The 12,319-nt window shown below is 44.4% G+C and overlaps 1 protein-coding gene across 1 annotated transcript in view; it reads left to right on the top strand.

Moving 5' to 3' along the window:
• ITPR2 (inositol 1,4,5-trisphosphate receptor type 2) overlaps positions 1-12,319 on the top strand; it is a 366,766-nt gene that overhangs the window by 263,210 nt on the left and 91,237 nt on the right. The window contains exons 40-43 of the mRNA XM_050967887.1: positions 285-468; positions 1,066-1,322; positions 2,444-2,644; positions 5,158-5,268. Of these exons, the coding sequence (XP_050823844.1) occupies positions 285-468; positions 1,066-1,322; positions 2,444-2,644; positions 5,158-5,268 (753 nt within the window). The remainder of the gene's footprint in view (positions 1-284; positions 469-1,065; positions 1,323-2,443; positions 2,645-5,157; positions 5,269-12,319) is intronic.

Here is a 12,319-nt window from a genome sequence, read left to right as displayed (position 1 = left end):
TTTTGAAATGTGAAAAATTGCAACCTACTCAACACGCGGTCAAAATAGCATTGAAATTTCCCCCAGTTTTTCCAAAATTTCAAAATGTCATTGACGTTTCAAAATTTGAAACATTTTGACCTGCTGTATATATTAATTTATGAAAGAATTAGGTTCTCAGTACCCAATATTTGTTTTTGGTTAGTGTAGATAATGTAATGATAATCTAAAAATTAATAGTTTTGCCGAAACTGTGTTTTTCCTTGTTTAAAATACTGACATCTAAAGGATACCTTTTCTTGCAGTATTCCACTTACCAGCAATTGAACGAGCAAAAGAAGTCAGAAAAATTCTTTAAAGTTCTGCATGACCGCATGAAAATTGCTCAGCAGGAAATACGATCAACAGTGACAGTCAGCACTATTGATTTAGGTAGCAAGAAGAAGGATGATGATAGTGACCTAACTATATCTGCTCCAAAAAAGAGAGGTAAAAGAGGTTTTCTCTAGAATAGAGGCAAAAGAATTGCTTTGTATATGAACAGCATGTTTAGCATCATTGATACCATACCTGCTCTTCAGAGCAACTACTGCAAACTCTCAGCTGCTGAAATAAAAGTAGGCATTTGAAAATTGTCTCTAAGGTATGGGCTAGAGCCTCAACTGGTTATATCAGAACAGCTCTATTGACGTCAGTGGCGCTATGCCGATTTACACAGACGAAGGATTTGGCCCTGTATTTTTATATAAACAGAAATAAAGCTGAAATGACTCGGGCTGTTCGTGAAAGACTTATTCCAGCATAAGAACTGAATTCCGAGTCTGTGGTTCATCCATTGTTCTTATCGTTCATTGTATGTGGCAGAAAGACAGTGGTTTTTTGTTTTAATTTTCTGTTTCAATGTTTGAGGTTTATTTGGAAAACGTTATTCTTTTGTGAACGTTGTTCTGATTTTTTTTATATTTTGCCCAGAAGTCTTTAGGGATTGAGTGCAAAAAACACCCCCAAACACTATTGTTTGTTTGTTTGTTTGTTTGTTAATGAATCGAGTGGGGGGGAAACGGGAATTATTGTCTTTATTTACAGTAAGGGATTCAACACTGCACCTGAAACAAGGTATGAAGGGGCAATTAACAGAAGCGTCTTCTGCAACATCCAAAGCTTACTCTGTGTATAGAAGAGAAATGGACCCAGAAATAGATCTCATGGGCTCAGGAACAGATGCTACAAACACAGAAGAAAAGTCCATAGAGGAAGCAACAATGAGCCCTGCTATCGCAATCATGCAGCCGATACTGAGATTTCTTCAGTTGCTATGTGAGAACCACAACCGAGAGCTCCAGGTATGGTTCTGTAGAATATGTGGAAAGATTGTGCATTTGACTTTAATTTTTTGTATTTCCTAAATGTTGAGTACTTAAATTTACCATTTTTTGTGGTGAAATGTTCACCTGTTCCCAAGGTTTCAAGGCCGATTCCCCAGTCTGGCACTCTGAGTGCAGTAGGTGGGGACCTGCAAGGAATCTAAAAATTAATACTGGCCACTCCAGGCTTGTATTAAACTCCCAAGGTTACGGCTTTTCTCTGACCTTGGATGGGTAGATGCTGCCACCACGCAAGTGCAAAAACCCCTTTGAAAACCCAGGAAGGCGCACTTGGAAATTCCTTCCTGTGGGGTACCCTCAAGCCCCTTCTCACACACCCTCCGGGGAAGAGCAAAGAAAGCAAACAAAGGAAATCAGCTGTTGCCACTAGGTAATTAAACGGCATGTGCACAAACCTCTTAGAACACAAAAACCCAATCTTGTTCTTTAAAAAAGGTAAATTTTATTAAAATCAAAAAGAGAAAACATCTGGAAACTAGATTTAAAAAAACCCACTTACAAAAACTAAGCATCAAGAATAATCTTCTTGAGGTCCAGCTTAAAGGTTACGAGCAAAACAAAAGTATTGGGGGTTAGCACAGAGGAGTCCACAAGCCATAAAAAAATAAAAAGAAATAAACCTAATTGTGTCTTCCTAGGCATTTCCTGATCTACTTACATATGTAGGGGTTTCAAATGAGTAGTTTCTAGGTATGATTTGATGATTTTTCATACCTGGCCAAAACTCTTGCAGCATAACTGTAGCCCTGTCTTTCTGCGTCTCCCCAAGAACCACAACAGACAAAGGAGAAGTTTTTTCCCAATTTTAAAAAGTTCTAGACTTCCCATTTGCTCTTTTGGTCAGGTGTCCACTTCCTTCCTTTTACCTATGCAGGGAGACTTTTTAACCCTTTACAGGTAAAGCAAGTAGAGAACAGCCACTAAGAGGGATTTTATACTTAACTGGCTGGCTGGGCCCATAAAAGGGAGCTACTCTCTCCTCCCCTCTCCCCGCATTTATCACACAAGGCAAGTGGAGAATTACCATTAAAATGTAAAGCTATTCCAGTGTGGTGCCTGATCTCTTATTTTCTTTTCAGACCTTCCTAAGAAATCAGAACAACAAAACAAATTACAACCTAGTGTGTGAGACTCTCCAGTTCTTGGACTGTATTTGTGGAAGCACGACAGGCGGCCTGGGCCTCTTGGGGCTATACATCAATGAGAAGAATGTAGTTCTGGTGAACCAAACCCTCGAGAGCTTGACTGAATACTGTCAAGGCCCCTGTCATGAAAATCAGGTAGCTAGAATAATCGTTTTTTGGCGAGGAAGAATTTACCTGCGTGTCCATGGGTATTACATAACCCTTTCCTATTCTTAATAATTCAGGAACTGATTCAAATGATATGGCTGGCTGCAGCATACTTGAAAACCTCACAAGGTTTAATATACCTTTGAAAACACACTTTTATCAGAGCTTGGACTCATTTTGTCTAATCAGGTCTTCTCTGTAGTACAGTCTCTCAGATATAGGTGGGGTGAAATCCTGGCCAAACTGAAGCCAATGAGAGTTTTGCCATTGGCATATTAGGGCCAGGATTTAACCTTCCCCCCAGTTTGAGACTCCTTTCAGGTTTTTTAACTGTAATCGTGGCAGCAGATGGCAAACTCATTAGTAACCAAATAAGCAGTAAAACCTAAATCTCACTCACTTCTTAGCTTTTATCTGTGGTTGTCTCTCCAAGTTTCTAGAATATGACGACTTAATTCATATAGTTCCCAAGTGTTTAGCGTAGCGTCCTACTGTACTTACAAGACCAGCATCTTCAAGACTGGGTAGTGGTGATGCAATTCTTCAGTCAAATGTCAGGGATTTTCCAAAAAAACCCACACTCGGGAATAGGCAGGTGTGAGATGTATGCTGCCATGCTTTTCTGTATTCAGCAGTTACTTTAAGGTGTGTTCAGTATTTGCTGGCACAGATTTAGGGACCTAAACTTGTTTGACTTTAAACACACGAATGGTCCCGTTGAGAACTTATCATTAAGTTTGTGCTTAAGTGCTTTGCTGGATGGAGTCTATAAAGTTATATACCTGAGTCTTCTGGAGGGTGTATTTTCCGTGCCAATAGGCAGGTTAGAAAGAAAAAGTAAATGGTTTTACATCACTCTACTTGGCCTGGGTAAACAAAAGAAAAGATGTAACAGCAGATGTAATTTCACAACTTTTGTTATGGTTTAACAGTGGAGAAACTTGCAGTGGATAGAATTACAAAATAAAAACCTATTCCTTAATGCTAGAATGGTTAGCTGTTGGATCATAACAGTTAAATATTAGTGTTACTTCCTAGTATATATCTTGGTTAACTACAAAGTGGTTTTTGTCTGCAATACTGACAATCAAGCAGCCTTAATTCATACCTCAAAAAAAGCTAAAGTGCACTGAAAGTTAAATAATCATATTTGCTTAAAAACTCATGGGTCAAACTATTTGAAAATACAGCGATAATTAGAGCACTGTAAAGGGAAAGAAAAATATGTTTTCAAGTTAACTTTTTATCTAGCTTCACAGAGAACACTGGTAGTGGAAAAATAAGATTGATTGTTTAGACTTCATTACCTAGACCTGCTGTGAAGTAACTAAGGAATGAAGTTAGGCTCTTCTACATCAACTGAAGATATGATCTTGTGTATTTCAGAGGCAGATACTAATGCTGTCATTTCCATCTCATTTTTCTCTTCGTTTTATTTTTAAGCCTTTTCTTCTCTAGTGTTATGTAATGTTGTTTAAAAAAAAATCCAAGAGCCTTTTTAGCCTGATGTTTGTTATAGCTGAAAAGGGCCAGAACTCAAGTTGTGAAAATATTCAGAATTACCGTTGGCCACAGTTGCAAATTTCAGACTCTGTATTTAAAAAAAAAAGCAAAAAAAAAAAAAAAGCACTCCCCCAGAGTGTGTGTGTGTGTGTGTGTGTATATCTATCTATCTATCTATCTATCTATACACACACACACACACACACACACACACACACACACACACACACACACACAGAGCATCTGTGCACACAAATCATATAGTCAAATAGACTACGTCTACACTACTGGTGGTAGCATGTAGTGTATGTGTAGCTTACCCGCTGCAGAGAAATGAAGGCTGTGTCCATACCTCAATGTGTACCTGTAACTACACAGGTCAGAGAGAGGCTCTGGCAGAGGGGAGGCAATGGGGAAAGGCTTCACTAGCTCCCCCACCGTTCACAGTCTCTGCCTGATGCTGGACACTTTCACTGTGGAGGGGGAAGAGCTCTAGCAGCAGAGAGTTGGCAGACCTCTCCCTGTGGCCAGAGTCCTTTCCTGAGGCGAGGAAGGGTTCTGGAACGGGGGAGGCAGCAGGGAAAGGTTTTTTTTCCCTGCTGCCTCCCTTTCCACACAGAAGGGAAATACTCCAGCAGCAGGGAGCTGGTAGAGTCTTTTCTTCTTGCTTCCCTCCTGCCAAAGACTTATCCTACTGGGGGATGTTGTTCCCTGTGAAGGGGAGAGACTCCAATAGTGGGGAATCAGTGGGACACTGCAGTGCTAAAAATAGCAGCGGGAGGTAGCAGGGACGGGTGGTGACATGTTGGCTCTACACAACAGAGCGCTCCTGCTCCATGGGGGTGATCCTCCCGCCTATGGCCAGCTACTGTTGCTTTAGGGGCACTTTGCACTGGCCGTCGGGTGCAGTGCTGCCACAGAGCAGCCTAGGATCTAGGCCCTTCTTCTGAAAATATGCTCATATGTTTGCATCTCTCTTTTCTTTTCATTTTAAAAAGAGCTGCATTGCTACCCATGAGTCTAATGGAATTGATATTATAATTGCACTGATCCTGAATGACATAAACCCTCTTGGCAAATATTGCATGGACCTGGTGCTTCAGCTAAAGGTATGGAAAATATTTTTATTTATTTATTCAGATTCAAGTAATAATAATAATAAATGCCTATGCAAGAGTGCTAGGCACCCTGATGCTTACTTAGTCTCATGACAGCATAATATACCTGGTGGCATTAGTATACAAATTAACTCGATTTAGCTCAACTCAGCCAGTGATTCAGGGTACGTCTACAGTACAAAATTATTTTGAAATTATTCTATTTGAATTTTCAGAGGCGATTTTATACATTCACTTTTGTGTGTCCCCACTAAAGCGTGTGAATTCGGCGGAGTGCGTCCACAGTACCAACGCTAGCATCGAATGTCGGAGCGGTGCACTGTGGGTAGCTATCCCACAGTTCCCGTGGTCCCCACCACCCATTGGATTCTGGGTTAAGTTCCCAGTGCGTGATGGGGCAAAACATTCTCACGGGTGTTTCTTGGTGTGCGTCGTCAGTCGCTCCTTCCTCCTGAAAGCTGCAGCAGGCAATTGTTTCATGCCTTTTTGGCATGCAGATGCCATGCTGCTTTCAGGAGACGGTGCAGTACGGTGCACTGCTTCTCTCCTGGTTCTATGAATCCACCTCACATTTCCTCTTGTCTTTCTACGTAATCTCTATAAGTATCTACTCTTTCTCTTCCTCATCAATTGCTTCCCGTGCCAACTCTGCTCAGCCATCGTGAACCAAGCAGTACAGCTTCTGCCGCCAACTCTGCTCTCCCGCTCTCGCTGCACTACCGAGCTTCTCCATGTTGTCTGTCCTGGGCTCCCGCATCCATGAAAGCTACAGAAGACAACCATTTCCTGCCTTTTTTCAGCTATTGTGAACCGAACAGCACCTCTTCCACTGCCACTCTGCTCTCCTACGTTTCGCGCCCTTTTTCCAGGATTACCTGTGCAGGCGCCATAGGGTGGCAAGCAAACTGATGATGTGAGCATTGTAAACACCTCGCACATTATCCAGCAGTATGTGCAGTACCTGCAAAACCAGGCGAGGAAGCGACAACGATTACTATACTGATGAGGACATAGACACAGATGCTCCTAGAAGCACGGCATGTGGTGACTGGGAGATCATGGTGGCGTTGGGCCAGGTTCATGCCGTGGAACGCCTATTCTGTGCCTGAGAAACAAGCACAGACTGGTGGGATTGCATAGTGTTGCAGGTCTGGAATGATTCCCAGTGGCTGCAAAACTTTCGTATGCGTAGGGCCGCTTTCATGGAACTTTGTGACTTGCTGTCCCTGCTCTGAAGTGCAAAGACACCAAAATGAGAGCAGTCCTCACAGTTGAGAAGTGAGTGGCCATAGCACTGTGGAAGCTTGCAATGCCAGACAGCAACTGGTCAGTCAGGCATCAATTTGGAGTGGGCAAATCTACTCTGGGGGCTGCAGTGCTGCAAGTAGCCAATGCAGTCATTGACCAGCTGCTATCAAGGGTAGTGACTTCGGGAAATGTGCAGACCATTGTGGACGGCTTTAATGCGCTGGGGTTCCCTAACTGCGGCAGGGTGATAGACAGAACCCATATCCCTATCTTGGCCCCAGAACACCGGGGTGGCCAGTACGTAAACCATAATGGGTACTTTTCCATGATGCTACAAGCACTGGTGGATCACACGGGACATTTCACCGACATCAACGTGGGATGGCTGGGAAAGGTGCATGACTCTCACATCTTCAGGAGCTCCAGTCTGTTTGAACAGCTGCAGGAAGGGATTTACTTCCCAGACCAGAAAATTATGTTGGGGATGTTGAAATGCCTATAGTTATCCCCGGGACCCAGCCAGCCCCTTAATGTCATGGCTCATGAAGCCGTACACAGGCACTCCGGACAGTGGTAAGGAGCAGTTCAACTATAGGCTGAGCAAGTGCAGAATGGTGGTAGAATGTGCTTTTGGATGTTTGAAAGCGCGCTGGATCAGTTTACTGACTCAGTTAGATCTCAGCACAACCAATATTCCAATTGTAATTGCTGCTGCTTGTGTGCTCCACAGTATCTGTGAGAGTAAGGGGGAGATGTCTATGGTGGGGTGGGAGGTTGAGGCAACTCGCCTGGCAGCCAATTTCGCACAGCCAGACACCAGGGCGATTAGAAGAGTGCAGCAGGGCATGCTGCATATCAGAGAAGCTTTGAAAGCCAGTTTCATGACTTGCCAGGTATAGTGTGACAGTTGTTTTTCTCTTTATTATTTGTTGCACAACACATTGAGAGAAATCAGAAGGTAGACTGGAGAGGAGGGGGTATTGGGTTAGGGGGGTGGAGGAAGAGGGAGAGACAAGTCCAGAAACCAAATCAAAATTTTGGATATGCCAGCTTTCTGTTGCTTGTGCAATCCTCTGGGGCAGTTATAAAGGGGCTGCAGCAGAAGTCTGTGGTCTTGGTGCCCTTCTCGCATTAGATCCACCGTCAGGTCAATTTGCTTCCCCGTGAGCTTGACCATAGCGTCCTTCCTGCTCTCATCACGCGCCTTCCTGCTCTCTTCGTGTTCATATAACGCTTTACAGGACTCCGCAATTGTTAGTGCCCAGCTGAATGCATGGAGACAATCAGTGCGGGAGGACTGCATGAGCTCGGTGAATGTGTCATCCAGAGTTCATTTGTTCCGCCTTCTAATCTGGACCAGCCTCTGGGACAGAGTAGATAGGGCCGCGCTGAAACATTTGCATCTGCAGGAGGAGAAAAAGGGAGGGTTGTATTTTAAAAGATACATTTTAGAGAGCAAAGGGGACACACTTTCTTAGTGAAACAGGCCATTCATAGTACACAGCACATGTTGTTTTTGTGCAAGGTCGCATTTTACCTCTTATACTGAAGAGCCTGCCACTTTGGTGTGAGTAAGCCATCACACACGGCTGGACAACAGAATTCAGCTTGCAGGCAGCCATGGTAAGCCCTAGGGGCACACAGGGTTCTGCTTCTTCTGCATTCATTTCAATGCTTTCAAACTGCCGGGCCCTCTTTCCCGTAGCAAGCAATGCCTGGTGGGTTTGCCATATGAAAAGAGGGCCTGCGGGCTCTCTGAGCTGATCGCTTCGCACAACACCTCCTCCCCCACCCCCCTGCACCCACCGCGTGGCTCCAATGAGGCTCTGAGCAGGGATGAGCCCTTTAACTAAACACGAACAGCCCAGCGCAGCTGGGTTTCCCCCCACCTCCCACCACATGGCTCCGATCAGGCTCTCACCAGAAGTGCCTTCTGCAGCGTCATGGTTCAGGAGCCCACCTTGGAGGTGGGGGGAGGCTATTGGCTGCAGCTTTAAGAGTAGTTCCTGACGAGGGGGTAATACTGATTCCCCACTTGCCACCTGTGCACTGTCCTCTTCCTCCTCCTCCTCTTCCTTCTCCTCTTTGCCCTCTAATATCCTCCTCACTCCATGCAACTCCCCCCTTGCAAGGGTCCATGGACAGTGGTGGGGTAGTAGTGACGTCACCCCTCATAATTGTATGCAGCTCATGGTAGAAGTGACATGTATGGGGCTGTGACCCAGAGCGCCCGTTCACCTCCCTGGCTTTTTTGGTACACTTGCCTGAGCTCCTTGATTTTTGTACGACATTGCTCTGTGTCCCTGGAGTAGCCTCTTTCCGTCATGGCCTTGGAGACTTTAGCATATGTATTTGCGTTCCTTTTTTTTTGGAACATAGTTCTGCCATAACAGAGTCATCTCTCCAGCATGCGATGAGATCCAGTACCTCCCGTTCAGACCATGCTGGAGCTCGTTTGCGAATCCGGGACTATGTGGTCTCTTGTGATGGTGGACTCTGCATGGTCTCCTCTGATGGTGGACTGTGCTGATGGTGACCAAGCAGGAAATGAAATTCAAAAGTTCCTGGGGCCTTTACTGCCTACCTGGTTAGTGCATTGGAGTTGAGAGTGTTGTCCAGAACGGTCACAAAGGAGCATTCTGGGATAGCTCCCAGAGGCCAGTAAGCTCAAATTGCGTCCACAGTACCTGTAACCCAGAACTGCGGTCTCAATTTTAGCACTACTCCACTTGCTAAGGTGAGGTACAGAAATCGGATTAAAGAGCCCTTTAAATAGAAAAAAACAGTTTGGTTGTGTGGACAGAATCAGTTTTATATTGAATTAACTCAGCTAATTCCGAAATAACCGCGTACTGTAGACCAGGCCTCAGACACAGAGAAGTTCCTTTCTACCCACCATCATATCCAGGAACTTACCTTCAACTTCCTCCAAAAAGCTAATCAAATAGATACTGTATATTTAGTATGAAGATTCTGTGTTCTGGATATAAGATCTGGTGGTGTAGCTTCTCAAGTAATGTGACACATCAGGTATTGCTACATATGAACAGAGCTGGTTGAAATTTTTTCGTCAAACATTACAAAATGCCAGGAACAAGGTTGCCTGTGCAACCTTCATTGGGCCCCCTTGGACATTTGCATTATGATACAGTCTTTATATGATCACTTACTATTTTTCTCATAGGACCCTTCATTGCACAGAATGGATAGTGTTCATTTAATGAGCAGCTATTCAGTCTTCTAATTTCTCCTCATTATTCAATGCCACACTAATTTGGGATTCCCAATTTAAGACACCTCAGACCTGATTTTTCAGTATTCATAGCATTTTAAAGCACTTTATATGTTCTGTAAATCAGTCCTCAGGGGCTCAAGTTGGCCACCCAGAAAATAGGCACACAGTGACCGACTGTGAAAAGTTTGGTATAAGTGACTTACCCAGCATCTTACAGGAGCTCTGTGGTAGAGGAAGGGATAGAATCCAGTTCACCAGTGCAGTGCAGTATTCAACTGCCTTAACCATGCGACCATCCTTTCTCTTCCTGCAGTCTCCCGCCTCATTCACTGCACAAGTTCCAACTTCTGGAACAAGTGCAACAGGGGTCCAACAGACAAGTCTCCTTCCCTACACCACCCTGATTCATCCCAAGTGCAGGTCCATCCTGTGCACTGAATGAGACAGAAGTCCTGTGGAAAAAATATTTATGTATATAATGACATACTATCTCATCATGCTTGATTCCTCCTGCCCCGTCCCCTCCAACCTGTCTCTGTCGTCTTGTCCCCGGTCCATTCTTCTCATATACCCAGTTCCAGTTTCCACTCCTCTGGCTCACATCTCAGTCCCAGTCTCCTTGCCCAGCCAGTTGTAGTCTTACTTTCAAGACATCCCATCCCAGCACCTATCTTCTTCCCACCATATCTTGTGCCCAGTCTCCTTGCCCAGTCAATCTCTGCCCGCCCCCCACCCATGACTCTGTCCTTTCTGTCTCTCCCACACTCACACTTTCCCTGTCCCCATGGATTCAGTCCCTCTTTCCCTCCCCAGGCATCTCATCCAATCTCAACCTGCCGTCACACCCTCTTTGGTTCCTTGTCCCTGGCTCTTTGTCCCACTGCTTTTGCGCAACTAGTGCCAGTTCTCCCCCTGTGCCCTGGCTTCTCATCAGATCTGTCTCCCTTCCTCCCCACCTCCTTCCTTCCACCCCATTGGTTCCCAATTTCAGCATCCTTGCTTAGCCAGGCACAGTCTCTTTCTCTAGCATCTCATCCAAGGTGACCTCCTCCAGTCTGTGGCTCCATGCCCAGCCAACCCTACTCTGCCCACCCTCCTCTCATCCCAGTTTCCCCCCAGGGTTCCTTGTCCAAATCTGCTGACTTCACCCCACCCAGGTCCAGGTTTTTTTCCGGGTCTATGGTGGGGGGCTTGAGAGAACAGGAGTTCCAGTGACTGACTTCAGCACAGTCTTCAGCAGCTCAGAAAGACAACTGTAGAGAAAGTCCTGCACAGCCCTGAGCTGGAACGTGCTTCAGCATGGACAGAATCTTTTGAAGATTTTAGTTGTAAAGGTCTAGCAAGTCTCTACCGAGCATGTGCAAACATATGCCTTTGAAAAAAATCATAACCTTGGTGAAATGTAGGTGGATTTACATGTGGAAAACAAAAGGCTTGATTCTGCCACAAGGCCACCCCATGCCAAATTTCAAGTCCCTACTCCAAAGCATGAGGGTTATAGAACTGCTCAAAGTAAGTCACCAGAACTTTTTAACATGGGCAAAACAACTTATTTTCCCCTTTTGCCTCATTCTTGAAAAAGGCTGAACTTTTTTGGCTGAAATTTTCCAAAATTATTCAGCCTGAGGCAGGCACCCGGCATGTCAAATTTCAGCCCAGACAGTTAGGCAAATTCATAAGCAACTGAGAACTGTATCTTTTAATGGGGAGTATTGGGCATTTCCAGCCTTGCTTCTAGTAAGGGACCCTATTCTGCCTTAACATTTTCATACAGCGGACCTCCTGGGGTTAGCATAGTATCTCAGCACTTCGCAAACACATTTAGCCTCACAACACTCTTGCAAGGTGTAGACGTATTATTATCCCCAATTTATAGATGGGGATCTGAGGTGCAGAGAGTTTGTGACTTGGCTAATATCACACAGGAAGGTTGTGGTAGAGCTGGGGATTGAACCAAGGTCTGCTGAGTCCCAGTATAGTGCTTGAACCATGAAACCAACCTTCCTCCCCTGTGGGCCGAAATTGATTTTAACTGAAGCAAGATCGGGTCCCAGATGCTATGGAGCTACTACTGTTTAAGGACATGCTATTTTATCCCTGGGAGAGAACTGAGTGAAAAGCCGATAGTTAACACTTCTGCCAGGAGTCCAGGAATATGCTCAGTACTTGGTATTCAGAATAAATTTGAAGTTTATGATATGCATGAAATCTGTTGATTTTATAGCCTTTTGGGTAATTAATTATACTTTAAAAAACAAAAGGCGAAGGAAACATGCGTCATAGGCAAAACCTTTTGTTTGGTACGCTTCGTAATTACCTCTGCTCTCAATTGTTTAACAAAACGACAAAACCTGTGAGCTGGGCAATAAGAACAGGAAATGAGATCTCATTTATTGTGCACAGTGCAGAATAAAGCTTTGTATTTAAGAGTCAGATATTTTTCAATATTTAAAATACCCTTCCAATATATTCTATACTGTAGTTAGCTGCCCTCTGACTTTAATTTCAATGTGCTGTAAAGCTATTTACTATGTTAATAATGTAAAAGATGCAAGCCAT

Source organism: Gopherus flavomarginatus, chromosome 1 (genome assembly GCF_025201925.1).
Source record: "Gopherus flavomarginatus isolate rGopFla2 chromosome 1, rGopFla2.mat.asm, whole genome shotgun sequence".
NCBI classification, from domain to species: Eukaryota; Metazoa; Chordata; order Testudines; family Testudinidae; genus Gopherus; species Gopherus flavomarginatus.
This window is presented reverse-complemented; position numbering and strand designations above follow the sequence as displayed.